This window comes from Oncorhynchus kisutch, linkage group LG19, assembly GCF_002021735.2.
Source record: "Oncorhynchus kisutch isolate 150728-3 linkage group LG19, Okis_V2, whole genome shotgun sequence".
Taxonomy (NCBI): Eukaryota; Metazoa; Chordata; class Actinopteri; order Salmoniformes; family Salmonidae; genus Oncorhynchus; species Oncorhynchus kisutch.
In genome coordinates, this window is record NC_034192.2 from 19,361,595 (window position 1) to 19,381,462 (window position 19,868).

General features: G+C 46.4%; 1 protein-coding gene across 4 annotated transcripts in view; it reads right to left on the minus strand.

The window, feature by feature from the left end:
- Positions 1-19,868, minus strand: part of LOC109864416 (integrin alpha-X) — a 73,103-nt gene that overhangs the window by 37,690 nt on the left and 15,545 nt on the right. For all 4 annotated transcript variants that reach the window (XM_020452195.2, XM_020452193.2, XM_031797894.1 and 1 more), the window contains one exon: positions 2,963-3,099. In XM_020452195.2, the coding sequence (XP_020307784.1) occupies positions 2,963-3,099 (137 nt within the window). The remainder of the gene's footprint in view (positions 1-2,962; positions 3,100-19,868) is intronic.

Here is a 19,868-nt window from a genome sequence, read left to right on the forward strand (position 1 = left end):
CCACAACTCAAAAGTGAAACCAGGCTACCTAAGTATGGTTCTCAATCAGGGACAACGAATGACAGTTGCCTCTGATTGAGAACCATACCAGGCCAAACACAGAAATCCCAAAACATAGAAAAAGGAACATAGACAACACACCCAACCCACCCAACTCCCAGCAGACTGGGATAAGGATTGATTGAATATGTCCATAAACACACCAGTCAGCTGGTCTGCGCATGTTCTGAGGACACGCCTGGGGATGCCGTCTGGGCCGGCAGCCCTGCGAAGGTTAACACGTTTAAATGTTTTACTCATGTTAGCCGCAGAGTTTTTGTAGTGGACCGTGTCAGTGGTACTGTATTGTCCTCAAGTGAGCAAAGAACTTGTTTAGTCAGTCTGGGAGCAAGACGTCGATGTCCGCGACGGGGCTGGTTTTCTTTTTGTAATCCGTGATCGACTGTAGACCCTGCCACATACGTCTCGCGTTTGAGCCGTTGAATTGCGACCCCACTTTGTCTCTATACTGACGCTTTGCTTGTTTGATTGCCTTGCGGAGGGAATAGCTACACTGTATGTATTCGGTCATGTTTCCAGTCGCCTTTCCATGACCAGGCTGCCCTTCATTATGTACACCTGTCATTATCATTACGCACACGCACAGCAGCGCTCATTGGACTCAGACTCCTTCCCTTTATTGATTACCCCATCTATAACGGTCTGCTCTCCCGCTTCTTCCCCGTGTCTGCATTAATTTCATTATGTGTTCATGTCCAGACTCTGTCCTGTTTCATGTCTGTTGTTAATTAAAATGTTCACTCCCTGTACCTGCTTCTTGCCTACCAGCGTCGATCCTTACAGAATGCTGATAACACTAAAATAAGCATCAGGGAGTTTTGTTTTGGTTGGTGAAGTCGGGTCCGGGTGCAGTCGCCGAGGGAACCGGGGGTGCCTCAGCTAGCTCATCGGGCTTCCACACTTTAGCTGGCTCGAGAGGTCTTCTTGCCTCGGTGGGCTCAGAAGGCGCCCACCCCACGACATGCTTCAGCCGGCCCATCAGGCTCCCACGCCTCAGCCAGTTCATCGGGCTCCGACGCCTCAGCGGGATCATCAGGCTTTCACGCCTGAGCCGGCTCATCAGGCTCACACGCCTCTGCCTGTTCGCCGGGCTTCTACGCCCCAACCGGCTTGTCCAGCGTCCATGCGCCGCCCAAGTGGGACGCCGGGTGGAGTCATTGGACTCACCTGGACTCCTTCCCTTTGTTGATTACCCCGTCTATAACTGTCTGCTCCCCCGTTTGTTCCCCGTGTCTGCATTAACCTCTAGCGTCGAACAATCCCGCATCCGGGAGCGTAATTATGGCCTCAAGCTCATTACCATAACTATTCATAACTATTCATGAAAATCGCAAATGAAATGAAAGAAATATATTCACTCACAAGCTTAGCCTTTTGTTAACAACACTGTCATCTCAGATTTTCAATATATACTTTTCAACCATAGCTACACAAGCATTTGTGTAAGAGTATTGATAGCTAGCATAGCATTAAGCCTAGCATTCAGCAGGCAACATTTTCACAAAAACAAGAAAAGCATTCAAATAAAATAATTTACCTTTGAAGAACTTCGGATGTTTTCAATGAGGAGACTCTCAGTTAGATAGCAAATGTTCATTTTTTCCAAAAAGATGATTTGTGTAGGAGAAATCGCTCCGTTTTGTTCATCACGTTTGGCTAAGAAAAAAATCTGAAAATGCAGTCTCTACAACGCCGAACTTTTTACCAAATTAACGCCATAATATCGACAGAAACATGGCAAACGTTGTTTAGAATCAATCCTCAAGGTGTTTTTCACATATCTATTCGATGATAAATCATTCGTGGCAGCTGTGTTTCTCCTCGAAGCAAACGAAAAATACACGCAGCTGGAGATTACGCAATAATGGCAACGGAGGACACCAAGCGGCCACCTGGTAGATGTAGTCTCTTAAGGTCAATCTTCCAATGATTTGCCTACAAATATGTCACAATGCTGTCGACACCTTGTGGAAACGACAGAAAGCTCATTCGTGACCCATACACAGCCATATAAGGAGACATTGGAACACAGCGCATTCAAAATCTGGGGCACTTCCTGTATGAAATTTCATCTTGGTTTCGCCTGTAGCATTAGTTCTGTGGCACTCACAGACAATATCGTTGCAGTTTTGGAAACATCAGAGTGTTTTCTTTCCAAAGCTGTCAATTATTTGCATAGTCGAGCATCTTTTCGTGACAAAATATCTTGTTTAAAACGGGAACAATTTTTATCCATAAATTAAAAGGGCACCCCCTATATCCAAGAAGTTAATGTCATTATGTGTTCATGTCCATACACTGTCCTGTCCTGTTTCATGTCCCTTGTTAATTAAATGTTCACTCCCTATACCTGCTTCTCGTCTACCAGCGTCAACCCTTACAGAAACCCATTTCATGAAGCTCCCCGGCAAACAGTTCTTGTGTGTTGCTTCCAGAGGCAGTTTGGAACTCAGTAGTGAGTGTTCCAACCGAGGACAAACAACTTTTACGCACTACGTGCTTCAGAAGTCCCGTTCTGTGAGCTTGTGTGGCCTACTACTTCACGGCTAAGCCATTGTAGCTCCTAGCCGTTTCCACTTCGCAATAACAGCACTTGCAATTGACCGGGGCAGCTCTAGCAGGGCAAAAATTTGACGAACTGACTTGTTGGAAGTGTGACATTCTATGACAGTGTCACGTTGAAAGTGACGGAGCTCTTCAGTAAGGCCATTCTACTGCCAATGTTTGTCTATGGAGATTTCATGGCTGTGTGCTAGATTTTATACACCTGTCAGCAACGGTGTGGCTGAAATAGCCAAATCCACTCATTTGAAGGGGTGTCCATATACTTTTGTATATATAGTGTATTTAAGAATACATTCCTTTGTAATCTTTTTTTATTACTGAGTGTTTATGAACCTACCTCAGTATGAAAGCGGCTCCTTTAGCTCCCACCACCATATCAGCCAGTCCGTCTGAGTTCAGATCCCCAGCAGAGTGCACCGAAACCCCAAAGAACTGCAGCCCTCTACCCGCTCTCCCGCTCACTCCCTGGATCCTCTGGAGAAAGTAAGGGTGGGGAGAGAGAGAGACAGAGAGTGAGAGAGATAGTGAGGCCCTCCTATCCAAACTACCTCCCCTTAATGTGTTGACTGAAGTCATTAGTTGGATGTATTCCTATCTGACAAACAGAAGTCAAATGGATCGTCTGGGGGACACTCAGTCGGACTCTCTTTACTATAACATTGGGGTCCCACAAGGGTCAATATTAGGCCCCCTTCTGTTTACAATCTATATAAATGATCTCACACTTGCTTGCCCACAAGTTAACATGCAGATGTATGCTTGCCTGCATTTAAATATCGACAAGACTGTTTGTATGTACTTCTCTAAGAAATCCATTGATTATTCACATAATTTGCCTAGTCATTCTTCGTATTGTACATTATTTTGCACGCCCAATTTTTCAGTTTTGATTTGTTAAAAAAGTTTGAAATATCCAATAAATGTCGTTCCACTTCATGATTGTGTCCCACTTGTTGTTGATTCTTTACAAAAAAATACAGTTTTATATCTTTATGTTTGAAGCCTGAAATATGGCAAAAGGTCGCAAAGTTCAATGGGGCCGAATACTTTCGCAAGGCACTGTATATGCAGATAATACAGTCTTATACTCAGCTGGCCTATCCCCAAATGTTGTGTTAAATGCTCTACAACAAAGCTTTCTTAGTGTCCAACATGCTTTCTCTACCCTTAACCTTGTTCTGAACACCTCCAAAACAAAGGTCATGTGGTTTGGTAAGAAGAATGCCCCTCTCCCCACAGGTGTGATTACTACCTCTGAGGGTTTAGAGCTTGAGGTAGTCACCTCATACAAGTACTTGGGAGTATGACTAGACGGTACACTGTCCTTCTCTCAGCACATATCAAAGCTGCAGGCTAAAGTTAAATCTAGCTGCCAAACTAACCCTGATACAGATGACCATCCTACCCATGCTAGATTACAGAGACATAATTTATAGATCGGCAGGTAAGGGTGCTCTCGAGCGGCTAGATGCTCTTTACCATTCGGCCATCAGATTTACCACCAACGCTCCGTATAGAACACATCACTGCACTCTATACGTCTCTGTAAACTGGTCATCTCTGTATACCCGTCCACTGGTTGATGCTTATTTATAAAACCCTCTTACGCCTCACTCCCCCCTATCTGAGATATCTACTGCAGCCCTCATCCTCCACATACAACACCCGTTCTGCCAGTCACATTCTGTTAAAGGTCCCCAAAGCACACACATCCCTGGGTCTCTCCTTTTTTTCACTTTGCTGCAGCTAGCGACTGGAACGAGCTGCAACAAAACACTCAAACTGGACAGTTCTATCTCAATCTTGGACACTCTTACTGACAATTGTGGTTGCTTTGTGTGATGTATTGTTGTCTCTACCTTCTTGCCCTTTGTGCTGTTGTCTGTTCCCAATAATGTTTGTACCATGTTGTGTTGTCATGTGTTGCTACCTTGCTATGTTGTTGTCTTAGATCTCTATGTAGTGTTGTCTTTCTTGTCTTGATGTGTGTTTATCTTATTTATATTTTTAATCCCAGCCCGTCCCCCGCAGGAGGCCTTTTGCCTTTTGGTAGGCCGTCATTGTAAATAAGAATCTGTTATTAACTGACTTGCCTAGTTAAATAATAAAATAATGTACAATACGAAGAATGACTAGGCAACTTTAAGATTTATACTTTTTACCTCTACAGTATTTGCTTTACATGCATGCTCCTTTGTAGCTCTATAGCTTTGCATGCCAGTTTCTTTAGAGAGTGTCAAATATTTACGTGAACATTATGAAGAAAACTTTGGCCTGTGTAAACACTCATGCGTAAAGATCAACCCTGTCCAGACCTGTTTGAATAAATGTGTTATGCCATTCGGAGGTGAGTTTTGTAGCCTACTCTAATAACTTAACCTGTTTCTACTGTGTGCATAAGTGTCATTTGTATTTATACTGTACATTCATTTTATTTTGTACACACATCCAGATACTCAGCTCGTTTGTGTGCTGACTTTTAAGGATAGAGATTCTCTGAATCGTTGGATAACAAAAGTATGTTGTAATGATGAGAGTATAAACTATTGACTATGAAAGTGTGCTGTTTTCTGTCGATTTATAAACGGGTGAGCTGACAACGTCACGAAAACGATGCACACGCTTCAATGTGGCAGAAGTCGGTGGGCTGGTTTAAGTGGTAAAGCGAAAGCAACCAACTGTAAACGAAAGCCGAGGAGTGAAGTCGGGGGAGGTGCATCTTTAACAGCCAGAAGTCAGACACTAATGTGGTTTTACAACAGCAAGGCTCAGATCAACATGGCAGTGTTGCCATTATTTATAAAAGTTTTTCTTTACAATGTTGAAATGAACATGTCTCTAACCGTCATTTCACACACTCACAAAAAATGTGTGTACATTTTTACAATCAATGAGAGACCCTCCCTCAAGTATCACATTCATTTGTATATATCCATCATATTAACTGAGGCAAAGTTGGTTCCTATTAAAGTCATGTCTTTGGTTGGTAAAAAACCCACCTAATGATTGCTTGATAATAGAGCCTCCCACAATGCAGGCGATGGCTGCAGGATGAAGTTGGTAAAGAGTAACTGCAGGAACTGGCAGTCGACTGCAAAACACTTTTGATCACATGATTTGTGTAAAGCTCATGCAGTCGACATGTAGACGCAAGTAGAACAATTTATATCCCCATAATGCAACACACTTTGAAAGGCGGTGACCAAAGAAGGTCGGACAATTGGGAGTCTAATCCTGGAATTGGAAACTTGACAAAAGTGATCCGCTCGAACGCGCCCTGTGTTTTTTTGTGATTTTGGATGGCCAGATAGGTATCAACAATGGCAAGAAGCTTCCATGTGGGAAATCGTTTCAATTCATTTTTATCTTGTTCTTGATACCCATGTATGCCATCGTGAGAGGCATTGGGCATAGGTGTGGCTGAGTGCAACACCATGGACAGAGCCACCCACCTCAGCACAAAACAGGTGCGCTCACTTCAGTGCCATGGACAGCGGCACTAGGTGCAGCACAATAGACAGCAGCACTCAGTTCAGCACTGTGGAAGGCTGCACTACCTTTAGCACCAGACCAGCCAAAGAAGGCATCACAGCTCTGCTCACCGATACACCTGTGCAGGATTACTAATCAGCACACCTTGACTGGCCGGTGTTGCCTGGAGTTTGTTTTCTAGGGGAGCCATCTCCTGCCTCTCATCCCCCGTCTGATAGCGGAGTTGCAGGAGCACAGCAAGAGGAGCATGGCAATCAATGATCGTCGTATGTCACGAGCCGTGGAAGCCGAAGACAGTGGCCTCCCACAAAGCAGTCTACACTCCCAACGTGAGGCCTGGAGCGGATGCAAACAACGAATAGTTTCGCCACACTGTAGCCTGATCTTCCTGCACCTTTGTTGCTGGGGGTACTTCTGTCTGCGACTGCTGTGCCTACTCCTTCCCCTACGATTTCGATGTCGACGTCAGCAACCTTCCTTCCCTGCTCAGGATCGAGCAGGGCTTCTCCATCTGTCGGAGGCCTGCACCAGGAGCCGGGAGCTACGGGCTCAAGTTATCCTGCCTCTAGCCCATCCTTAAAGGGTTCTCCGAATCCTGTGGAGTGTGGGAGTGGGCGGATTTCCTCATCTTTCTCGCCAGTGTAGAGAAATGCTATTTCTTATGTAGGTGACCAGACTATTGTTAAGGGGGGGGGGCTACCACTTAGAATTGAGCCTGTGGGGTCCCCTACAGGGTAGCTCCCGCATTACACTAATGGCCAAAACCAGCGCACACACACATGATCTCCTTTGTCTCTTAACATTGTGTGTCCGAAGAGGATTCTACGATGACGGACAGACTACTGAGCCAATGGCGGAAGACTACAGACTACACCCCAGATGAACCAATCCAAAGATCCGATCTTCCAGAATCAACCTACATTCTTTCCTATATAATAGTGGTGTACTGATTGTAACGGTCTCTTCTTCGTCTGCGCTTCCGTATGAACCAGCGGGAGAGCCGTAATTACGTTGTTCTAGATATCTTCACTCTGAATAAACTGTAGCTTGTCATACAATTTACCACCTTGTCTGAATCGATCCTTGACCGACTCGTCCGTCTACATACCAAATTACTAACAGAAATGGTAGCAGAGTATAGTTTACTAACGATCCAGTCGAAGTGAGTTGATTTGGGTGTGGAGAAGGCGAGTTGGGGAAAGGACGATTCATTAAATAAATAAGAAAGACGGGTGAAGACTTTCGGGGGAGGGCAACAATTCTGCTCAACTCGGAAAACTGATTTCAAGGTGCACCATAAAAAAAAATAAGGTAAGCAAAAGCCTGTTAAATCAAACTTTGCATATTGTCGAATAGTCTGTCCAAATTTTTATCAGTTTTTCCGAGTAAGTATGAATTCTTGTGTAAATTTATAATTTGCTGACGAGTCGAAATAACAGTGTATGTGAACATATGTAGTAACGAACCGGCGACGGCCGGTGTGATTTAAATCATTGATGAGATATCAGTCCGGTCAGCACAGTCTGCTAGCTTTCAATGATGAGTGATCACTGTTTTGTCTTTGTTAGTTCCGATAGGGGTCGGGAATAGAGATCAGTAGGGGATAGCTAATTACTATTCTTCAAATCTGGCACCGAGGGGGATAAATTGTAATTTTATCCTGTGGCCCGGTACGGCTCAGTCTGATAGAGATTCACCGATAGGGGTCGGACATGTGTGTTAGTTCCGATAGGGGTCGGGAATAGAGATCAGTAGGGGATAGCTAATTACTATTCTTCAAATCTGGCACCGAGGGGGATAAATTGTAATTTTATCCTGTGGCCCGGTACGGCTCAGTCTGATAGAGATTCACCGATAGGGGTCGGACATGTGTAATAATTCTGATAGGGGTCAGCTCGATAGGGATCAGGAATAGAGATCAGTAGGGGATAGCTAATTACTATTCTTCAAATCTGGCGCCGATGGGGATAAGTTGTAATTTTATCCTGTGGTCCGGTACGGCTCAGTCTGATAGAAATTCACTGATAAGGATCGGTTTTGTCTATTTGTAACTGTTTATGTTATGTTATGTTAAAATGCAATGTGGTTGTAATTGTTTCCATTAAGATTGTTGGTGGTTAGATAGAGGGAGAGAGAGAGAATTATAATAAGGGATATTGGATAAATCCGAAACTTCTATATTGTACCCATGTACCCATGTTAATAGGTACATGTATAAATGTATAATCAGGAATGAAATGACTGATGTATAATTGAAATAATATCTGAATATAATATGTAAATATTGAGACTAAATAGTCGAATAGATCCCTTGGTTGTGCGCTCCACAAATGCTATACCAGCCCATGCGTTTTTCTCAACCTGAATATACGAAGGGGAAGCTCTGAGATAAGGCAGAGTACGAGCAATAGTGTCTCTTCGAATACATCATGGGTATTAATCAACGTCGGGCGAAGTATATGCTAACTATATTCAGATAGAAGGAGAGAATTTTGATTAAAACTACGATTAAATTCCGATTGAATTAAATTAAATTACGTTTAAAGCAAATTCACAATGGCGAACCCCAATACTCCAAAGCTGAGGTTTAATGAGTTCCTAGAACAAAAAATTGAATATAGATCAGGGGGACAGGAACAATGGAAGCCTATAAAGAAAGTATGGGAGGGATTGAAGTTAAAATGGACACAAGCAGGTTATCTAGGGGGGGGGCCGCCAACAGGGGCCCAGCTGAAAACGATGGAATGTGAGTTGAGAGGGACGTTACAAGAGGCCAGAGACAAGGAAGTAGAAAATAACAAAAATCACGTATTTAAGAAAAAAGGGACTAAACAGAGAGAAAGGGCAGAAGTGGAACTGAAGATAGGAACTTGGGCCATCGAAGAGGCGCTAAAAGCACAACTGAATAAAAAAACGGAAATGATGGGGGTGGCCACTCCCTCACAAGGGGAAGATGAGCAGACGGACCACCACCAGGAGAGGGCGCCAAATCCATTTCCCTCTGCCCCGCCAACACATGTGCCCTCAACGACCCAATCCCTTTACCCAGTCCTCTCAAATTTGCCTCCACCTTATACTGATAAGGGGAAAAGGGCCGGGCACGCGTCAACACAGGCCCCTGTGTTCCTTGTAAAAGAAGGAGTACTCCAAGGGGATACGTTGATCACAGGGGGCCACCTGGAGTGTGAAGAATTAAAGCCTGGCCCACAGGGATGCTCCACACCAGGGGGTGCACAAAAGTGCACACCAGGGCCATCTGACATGCATGCCCCTCGAACTATGCGAGAACAGCTCCGCCCCAGTGGCCACACGAGGAATCCAGTCATAAATGGAGCAGGGGGCAACGGGAGCAGCTTGAAGTCAGAGGGGAGAGGAACCCCGACCTTCTGCACATCCAGTGTGTACAGAGAACATAGAGGGGAACCAAGGAGCGATATTAGTAAGGAGTATTTCACAAGTGGCCGCCAAGAAGGAGAAAATTTAATGTCTTTCAGCGAAACGGAAGAACAGGAAGGAGATGATATGGAACCACAAGAGGAGACAGAGGAGGACGTTCCCCTCACGGCTGCAGGTGTATGGGAGGCAGAAAGCCAACTGAAACTCATGGAAGAAGTCGCAGAAGAATCGGGTGAAATAATCCTGATACAAGGAGTTTTTAAGGGAAAATCAACCCCCGTTGAAACGGCAGTAAGACGGTCGAGGCGCATCATAGCCAGACAAAGGAAAGGAGGAGAAGAAGAAGCCCAAAGACAACATGGGCCGTATCAAATGCCACTCAGGATGGACGAAACAACCCACCGAGAGGAATACGTTGCCTGGAAGATGCACGATTTAACGGTCCTGATGGAACAGCTCCCGAGCTTACATGGGGGTGCCTCAGCCTGGCTGCTTCAGCTTCAGTCCCTAACTTCTGGGGTCCGGCTTGCCTTGGGGGACATGAAGGCCTTATTGGCTAGGTCAACCGACTACACGACCATGAATGCCCTAATAAACACAGCAGGACTGGGAAAATTGGGGTCAGCAACAGAACCTGAGAAATACAGAGTATCACTGTGGAATGAGCTCAGAAGGGCATATCCCACCGAAAAAAATTATGCAACCCTTACCTCTTTTGCCATGAAAGACGGGGAGCAGGCAGCTCAATACCTAGATAGGGCTAAGACCACCTGGAGGTCAGTCCACATTGAACCCCATGACCAGAGCGGAACCACTCTCAGCATGTGGAAGGAGATGGTGGTGAATGGGACACCCATAGAAGTGAAAACCAAGCTTAGGGCCACAGTGGGGCTGATGGCCTTGCCCACTGCCCAATTCAACTCCCATGTGCACCATCACATCTCTCAATACAACAAAGACAAAGGCACGGCTGATTCACAAGTTCAGTCGCTGCAACTCCAACTGCTCAAATTACAATTGAATGAGGCCCAAAAGACTGCAAAGCCAAAAAAGCAAATGGTGGCGGAGGAACCCACTGATATAGCCAAGATTGGGACTCAGACCATTAACCAGATGTTGGTGGCCGCTCCAACACCACCGACCCCCGCACAGGCACCGGTCGTATACGCCGCCCCTCCAAATCCAGGAGCCAACTACGGATATGAGGGTTACACCCAGCCTGGATTTTCTAACCCATCTGGACCGACATGGGGGGGACCGCCGCAAGCAAGAAGAAATTGCTACAACTGCTACCAAGAAGGTCATTATGCAAGGATCTGCCCTGTTCCCCTCTCACAGCAGCGCCAGTCATACATGGCCAACAGAGGGAGGAGAGGTGGACAACGGGGAAGCTGGGCCCCAAGATACCCAGCCCCTGCCCAGGGATATCCACCAGCCCCTGCCCAGGGATATCCACCAGCCCCTGCCCAGGGATATCCACCAGCCCCTGCCCAGGGATATCCACCAGCCCCTGCCCAGGGATATCCACCAGCCCCTGCCCAGGGATATCCACCAGCCCCTACCCAGGGATATCAACCAGCATACAACCCAGCGCCCCCTACCGGTCCCACCTTCCAGGGGATGTCTGAGGGATACCCCCCATGGGAATGAGGCTGCCCACCACCACCAGTTGGGTTAGATGGCCAACAATTCTCTGTCCACACGGAACCCACTATTACATGTGTAGTACAAGGGGTCACCCACAGGTTCCTTGTGGACACTGGATGTACATATTCCGCCATCAATTCTCATCAACCCCTCTCTTCAGAAAAGGTAAAGGTGGTGGGGGTTTCAGGAAATCCTGAAGATCAATACAAAACTACTCCACTATTGTTCCAGTGGGGCCCTTCCAGTTTGAAACACCAATTCCTATATTGTCCAAATTGCCCAATCAACCTACTAGGTCGAGACCTACTCTGTAAGTTAGGATGCGCAATATACCTAACTGAGTCAGGAGTGGAGGTCGCGCTCGATCCACCGCCAAGGGCCCGAATCCTGATGCTCCCAATTCTGCCCGCACCTGCTCTATCCACCACACAGGAGGTTTACTGGCTCAAATGCCTACCATCTGGACCTGGAACTCCTGCCATCCAATTTCAATTCAACCAATGGAGGAAGCTAATATATACCTTCCATCCCTATAAGACACCACAGGCTGAGTTGCACTGCACTCTCAACGTCACTGACGAAGAAGACACGCCGTACACACAAGATTGGGATGAAAACATGATGCATCTTACCCCAAACATACGCTGCCTTACCATCGTGTGCGGCCCTGAGGGGGTGGCAGCCCCAGTCATACTCCCACACCATATTAAACCTTGGTATCAACTGGGACCCGACTCTGCTCCACACGTGACCCTCGCAGTAGGGAATGGACATGAGGCCCGAAGTCTGGGTCAAATGATAAAGAGGGCCTCGAAACTCACTTGGGAAGAGACTAGTGCACCAGGCCTGTTGAAGGCAACCACCGAAGAGATGTGGCGTCTGACTATGGTGGACACTGAAGAACAGTGCCAGCCTGAGCGCCTCACTCTCCCCAGGCATCACGGGAAACCATATTCTGATCACCCCTCCTCCCCTGCTGTCTTGGACTCCATAGACAAGGCAATATGGACAACCACACCATTTGACGTGGGAAAGTTACAGGTCCAACCAGTGTGCATTACCCTAACCAATCCGGCGCAAGTACCAATATTTCGAACCCAATATCGACTGAAGCAAGAACAGATAGAGGGGATAAGACCCACTATCGAAGGCCTACTGGAAGCTGGGTGCATATACAGGACTAAATCACACTGGAACACCCCCATACTTCCAGTTCCGAAGGCAGGAGGAGAAACATACCGGATGGTGCAGGATTTCCGGGCTGTAAATGAAGTTACCACACCCATCGATCTCCCTGTTCCAGACCCACACATTATACTGAGCAACCTGTCACCCAAACATCGGTATTTCACCGTAGTGGACTTGGCCAATGCCTTTTTCAGCATCCCATTGGATGAGGCTTCCCAGCCATTTTTTGCCTTTACCTACGAGAATCAGCAATTTACCTATTCCGTACTTCCCCAAGGTTACACTTCTTCCCCGGGAATCTTCAATTATATTCTGAAGACTCATCTGGCAGAACTGAAAATCCCAGAAGGAGTGATACTCATACAATACGTAGACGACCTGTTGTTGGGGGCTCCCACCTCAGACCTTTGTCTAGAAATGACTAAAACCCTGTTGGACTTTCTGGCAGTCAAAGGCTACAAAGTCAAGATGTCAAAAGTCCAATCATGCAGACGAACCGTCCTGTTCCTGGGAAGGGAAATCTCAAGCGAGGGGGCCGGACTCTCAAAATCACACCGAGACTCAATCCTACATCATCCCAGGCCCATTACTGTTTCAGGAATGCTCTCTTTCCTGGGGTTGACGGGATACAGCCGTACTCACATCCCAGACTATACTGAAAGAACTGAACCTCTGAGAGAAATTGTTCGAGAAGCTGGCCCAAGAAACCTGCAGGCCCCACTTATATGGACTCCTGAGGCTTCAACGGCGTTTGGGCTCCTGAAGACTGACCTGTCTGTGGCTGCTGCTCTCACGGCACCAGACTACGGTAAAACATTTCACCTGGATGTTTCTGAAAAGGAAGGCTTTGCATCCGCCGTCCTTTTTCAGAAACATGAGGGGGAGAGAAGAGTACTCATGTACCACTCTTCAAAACTTGACCACATTGAAACCGGACAGACCGCCTGTTCCAGATACGTTGCGGCGGTAGCCAAGGCGATTGAGAAGACAGCCCATTTGGTAATGTGCCACAAGATGCAAATACACACCCACCACGGGGTGGCAGCATACCTCATCAGCAAAGAATTTACCTTCAGTGCGGACAGAAAAAACAAAATCCAGAACAAATGCACCCAGTCACACATCACTTTTGTGAACACCGACAAGAACATGGCAGATGCACTCACCGCAGAAGATGGCCTAGCACACTCCTGCCAAGAGAGGGCAGCACAAGAGCTCAAACTGAGACCAGACCTGGAAAATGAACCACTGACATCTCCAGACCTATGGTTGTACACAGACGGATGTTGCTACAAGGGAGACACAGGAAACGTAGCTGCCTATGCGGTCGTACAGCAGCTGCATGACAAAACACATGTCACGTTGGAATCAGGAATTATCCCCCAGCCAGCATCGGCACAACTTGCGGAAATTGTGGCTTTGACTCAAGCTCTAGAGAAAGCTGAAGGAAAAACCGTAAACATTTACACGGACTCGGCATACGCACACGGAGCAGTGCACATAGATGGACCACAATGGGTTAGGCGCAACTTCACCACCACAGGTAACCTACCCATCAAGCACCGAGCCCAAATGGAACGTTTGATACATGCCGTGTCCATACCAAAGACAGTGGCCATAATGAAATGCCAAGGCCACCAAAGACTGACCAACAGAATCAATCAAGGAAATGATGCCGCAGATCTGGCAGCCAAGGCCGCAGGAGGATACCGCCCCCGACAGATGGTGCTCGGGATAGAACCGGCAAGGACTGAATTGACAAGCCAACACATACTAGAACTACAGGAAGAGGCAGGCCCTTACGAACATTCGGTTTGGACACAGAAGGGAGGCTCTAAGGGACCAGATGGAATATGGAGATGCCATGATGGCCGACTGGTGGCTCCGGCTAACCTCTGTCCAGAACTGATAAGAGAAGCCCATGGACCCACTCATGAAGGGAAACTCAGAACTTTACAGAAGGTTTCATACATATGGTGGCACCCCCACATGAAGGACATGACAGATTTATTCTGTGACGAATGCAACATATGTGGAAGCCACAATCCAAAGAAGCCCTACCAAACCCCGATGGGGGCCTACCCGGTGCCAAACGCATGCTTCCAAGACATCAGTATAGACTATACAGACATGGGAGAAGACAATGTAAAGAACGGGAAGAGATATTTGCTAGTAATGGTAGATAGATTCTCTAGATGGGTAGAAGCAATTCCAACAGCTAAGGAGGATGGGTTAACGGTCATTAAGTGGCTACAGACAGAACTCATACCTAGATATGGGGTCCCTAGACATATCCGAAGCGACAATGGGTCCCACTTCGCAAACAAACAACTGAGACAGGTGGAGGAAAGGTTCGGCATTATACACAAGTTTGGATCCGTGTATAAGCCGCAGGCCCAAGGCCTTGTGGAGCGCTGCAACCAATCTCTTAAGTGTAAGATAGCCAAAGTGTGTGCTGGTACAAAACTGACATGGGTGGAGGCCCTGCCACTGGCGTTGATGGCCATGAGGTCATCACCTGGGGCAGGGACTCATCTCTCACCCCACGAAATAATGACAGGAAGAGTAATGCCAGGTCCACCAAGAGAGGGAGGTCATATGCCCCCTCTTGATGTACACCAGATAGGTATGACTGACTATGTAAGAAAATTGACGGAACTGTCCGCAGCTCTTTCCAAACAGATACACAAAGTCCATGAGGGGAAGCTGACGGGAGATCCGGAGCAACTGAGGGTAAAGGTCGGCGATTGGGTAAGGATCAAAGTCCACAAAAGAAAGTGGGCGGATCCCAGGTGGACTGGACCGTACGAAGTGAAGGAGGTTACTTCACACTCAGTCCAGGTCAAAGGTAAATCGGGCGCACCTTGGCACCACTTGACTCATTGTACACCAGCACCGACTCCTTCAAGAACGCTGACTGAAGTCAGGGTCGATTTGAGCGACCTAAATTTGATTACAACCACAGAACCCTTAGTTGGTGAGGATGTGGGAGCAGCTCCCCAGCACACCAACTAACAGGTCGTCCAGAGATAGGGGCTATCCCTGGACGAGATTGGGGATATCCGGCCCCGTGTTTGTTATTTTTATTGTAGTCACAGGAGTTTCCATGGGGATTCTCCTGTGTGTATTAGAGCATCATACACCTACATCACAAGCAGATATAGGACCCTTTAATGGGTCATCCAACCTGACCACATCCATGGCACATATAGAACTGACTAATCATTTGTGCAAGAGGCATTCCACCACCCCTGACACTGATTGTAAGGCCAACGACATACGAAGCACAACCGTTTGCGTCCCCGCAAATGCAACTAATATCATTAACATCCCTTGGGGGACTTTAGGGTACTCTAGGATAAAGGGGAGGGAACAGGCGGGGACCAGTGCACTCTGGTTTGCCAGACACGTCTGGTATATGACATTAGGGAAGGTTGGCGATTGGTCATGGAGAAATTTGGTGGGGGAGACAGGTAATGGGTGGGAAGACTGGACAAAAGACGAGGGGGCAGTGAAATGGCGGAAGCGACTGACCTTAACTAAGACAAATACGGGACTGAAACTTACTGTCAGGCCAGGGGGCCAGCCCTTAGGGTGTTATGATTTCATACTGGCCCCAGGGAATTCCGGGGTCAGATATTGGTTGTGGCGAATTTGCGTGACTAATAATCCTAAACCGACTTCGGTTACAGTAAGGAATGACATGACTACACCCGTAAAAGGGTCCCCGTCATCCCCACTGTTTGGCCCGGTGGAGGCAATATCCAGGCTTAAAAGTCCGGATGATGTAATTTTAACAGCCACAGGAGTCTCAGGTTTCTCCAATAATTGGCTATTGTTGACCGAGGAAGCTGCAAATACCACCAGGCAGAGTTGTGTGGTATGCATGGGAGCTCGTCCATTGCTCCGCATTGTCCCAGCAGTGGTGACTCTAGCTTGTCTAATCCCTCTTATGACTACAGATAACCCCAGGGGTAAATGTACTGCCTGGGATGAGGTCTATCCGGTTACTAAATTCACAACTAGGAACCCAGTGTTTTCCAACCAGGTTGCAAAGGCAAATTTTACTTGTGTCAATATGACGGGAGGAGGAACCAAAGTGGGATGGATCCCTGCGGATTGGTGTCTGGATACAGTTAATATTAAGGGGAGCCTTAGGTCAATATCCAGAGCAGATGTGTGGTGGTGGTGTGGTAGCACGGTCCTGTTTGATAAGTTACCCTCCAACAGTACTGGACGCTGTGCACTTGTTACTCTCTTGTTGCCTGTTTCTATCTACCCTATAGGAGCCGAGGACCTTGTTCTGCGGACCCAGGGAGTAAATCCCGGATATAGGGGACGTTCCAGGAGAGACACCACCCCATCTAGTGGAGACCCCTCCTACATAGACGCTATCGGAGTCCCTAGGGGAGTGCCTGATGAGTATAAGTTAATAGATCAGGTAGCTGCAGGGTTTGAATCATCCATCTGTTGGTGGTGCACAATTAACAAGAATGTTGATCGTATTAACTATATACATTACAATGTCCAAAGGCTAGGCAACTGGACTCAGCAGGGTTTTGAAGCAGTACATGGCCAACTGGCTGCAACCAGCCTGATGGCTTTCCAAAATCGTATTGCAATTGATATGTTACTCTCTGAGAAGGGCGGGGTTTGCTCCATGTTTGGTGACCAGTGTTGTACTTTCATCCCTAATAACACAGCCTCGGATGGTAGCTTGACGATAGCCCTAGAAGGTCTGCGGACGCTTAATGGTAAAATGAAATCTCATTCTGGGATAGATACCTCGATGTGGGACTCCTGGATGAGTGCGTTTGGTAAATATAAAACCCTGGTGTCCTCCATTTTGGTATCTATTTCGGTGTTCGCTGCCATTTTAGTTCTCTGTGGATGTTGTTGCATTCCATGCATCCGTTCCCTTGCCACTGGGGTTATCTCTAAAGCCATTGACCCTTCCTCCCCTTCCCAGATGTTTCCTCTGCTGGATAAAGACCTACTTGAATTCGAGGATGAGGAGGAGAGTGTCTATTAGATTTACATTATATCTGCTGTTGCCTTATGGGGATGTATGCATGTGTTATGCAAGTGGATCATTCCGCCTGACTTGCCAAGTTTAAGTCACATCTCTTTGGAGATGTGAAGAGAGGGAATCACAACTTTTTCCTGCGGGAAAAAGTTGCCTTATATAGACAAGCATTTTACTTTTATTTTGAGCTGTTGTTCTCCGCTCTGTTAAATGAGGGTTGTAAGTTCCTGGGTGGCTGGTAGCCAACTTAGTACATAGTGGGATTGAATGGAGAACATGATGGTAATACTATATCTATTTTTGTTTAATACCGTGCCTTATTTCATAGTCCCCTTGGGAGAAGTTTCTCTTTGTGTCTGGATCCAGTTAGGTTGTGTCACGTCTCTGGTGAGACGTGAAGAGAGGGTTTTGTAGAGAAATGCTATTTCTTATGTAGGTGACCAGACTATTGTTAAGGGGGGGGGGGCTACCACTTAGAATTGAGCCTGTGGGGTCCCCTACAGGGTAGCTCCCGCATTACACTAATGGCCAAAACCAGCGCACACACACATGATCTCCTTTGTCTCTTAACATTGTGTGTCCGAAGAGGATTCTACGATGACGGACAGACTACTGAGCCAATGGCGGAAGACTACAGACTACACCCCAGATGAACCAATCCAAAGATCCGATCTTCCAGAATCAACCTACATTCTTTCCTATATAATAGTGGTGTACTGATTGTAACGGTCTCTTCTTCGTCTGCGCTTCCGTACGAACCAGCGGGAGAGCCGTAATTACGTTGTTCTAGATATCTTCACAGGACCCCCCTGTTCTCAATCAGAAACAACGATAGACAGCTGCCTCTGAGTGGGAACCATACCAGGCCAAACACATAGAAAAACAACAGAATGCTCACGCCCGACCAAACAAAAATAGAGACATAAAAAAGGAACTAAGGTTCAGGGCGTGACAGGATGTTAATTTTTATGCAGATGATACTGTTCTTTATTCAAGTGGTAGTAGTTTATCTTTAGCTTTTGAAAATTCCCAAAGAGCATTTAACATCATACAACAGAATTTGTATGATTCAAAGCTGATTCTAAATTCGGATAAACAAAAATGCATGGTATTTCCAAATGCCAGGCATGTTACAAATCATGTCATTGCTACATCCCTGAGAGCACTTGATTCAGTGTATCATGCAGCCCTCAGGTTCATTACAAATCAGAAACATCTAACACATCATTGTGATCTCTACAGCGCTGTTGGCTGGTCGTCATTTACCTTGCGTAGGCTTAAACACTGGTATACACTGATTTATAAAATTCTATTTCAAAAAGCATTTCTCTACGGCTGGCCATGGTCTCCACGTGGCTACCCCTACCCCGGTCAACTGCCCGGCACCCTCCACAGCAACCCGCCAAAGCCCCCACCATTTCTCCTTTACCCAAATCCAGATAGCTGATGTTCTAAAAGAGCTGCAAAATCTGGACCCCTACAAATCAGCCGGGCTAGACAATCTGGACCCTCTCTTTATGGGGGTGCCACAGGGTTCAATCCTTGGGCCGACTCTTCTCTGTATACATCAATGATGTTGCTCTTGCTGCTGGTGATTTTCTGGTACACCTCTACGCAGACGACACCATTCTGTATACTTCTGGCCCCTCTTTGGACACTGTGTTAACTAACCTCCAGACGAGCTTCAATGCCATACAACTCTCCTTCCGTGGCCTCCAACTGCTCTTAAATACTTGTTTTCCACCATCATTTGCAAATAAATTCATAAAAAATCCTACAATGTGATTTTCTGGATTTTTTTTCTCATTTTGTCTGTCATAGTTGAAGTGCTATGATGAAAATTACAGGCCTCTCATATTTTTAAGTGGGAGATCTTGCACAATTGCTGGCCGACTAAATACTTTTTTGCCCCACTGTATACAGCACAGGCGGTTGGTGGCACCTTAATTGGGGAGGATAGGCTCGTGGTAATGGCTGGAGTGGAATGGTATCAAATACAACATGGTTTCCTTGTATTTTATTACCATATGTAGACTCAAAGTTTGATCAGATAGTGATCTTTTTTAAATGTAGCTATGCATGTCAGTTAAGAACAAATTCTTATTTTCAATGATGGCCTAGGAACAGTGGGTTAACTGCCTTGTTCAGGGGCAGAATGACAGATATTTACCTTGTTAGCTTGGGGATTCGATCTTGCAACCTTTCGGTTACTAGTCCAACGCTCTAACCACTAGGATACCTGCCGCCTCAATCAGTTAGTGACCTATAGTGGTTGCAATTGAGATCAGCTGTGCGGGTGATTTTAGAGTGTATTGCTGGTATAACGAGAGATCAGCTGGTGATAACCTAGTGGCCATCGATGGTTGCAATTGTCTATGTGTTATGGGGGATGCAGTGCTTAGAACAGAATAATATAACAGAATAAAAGTCAGGTTGAGACAAAAAACAATTTACAAAATACATACAAGCTTTCAGCTTATTTCAGAATATTTAG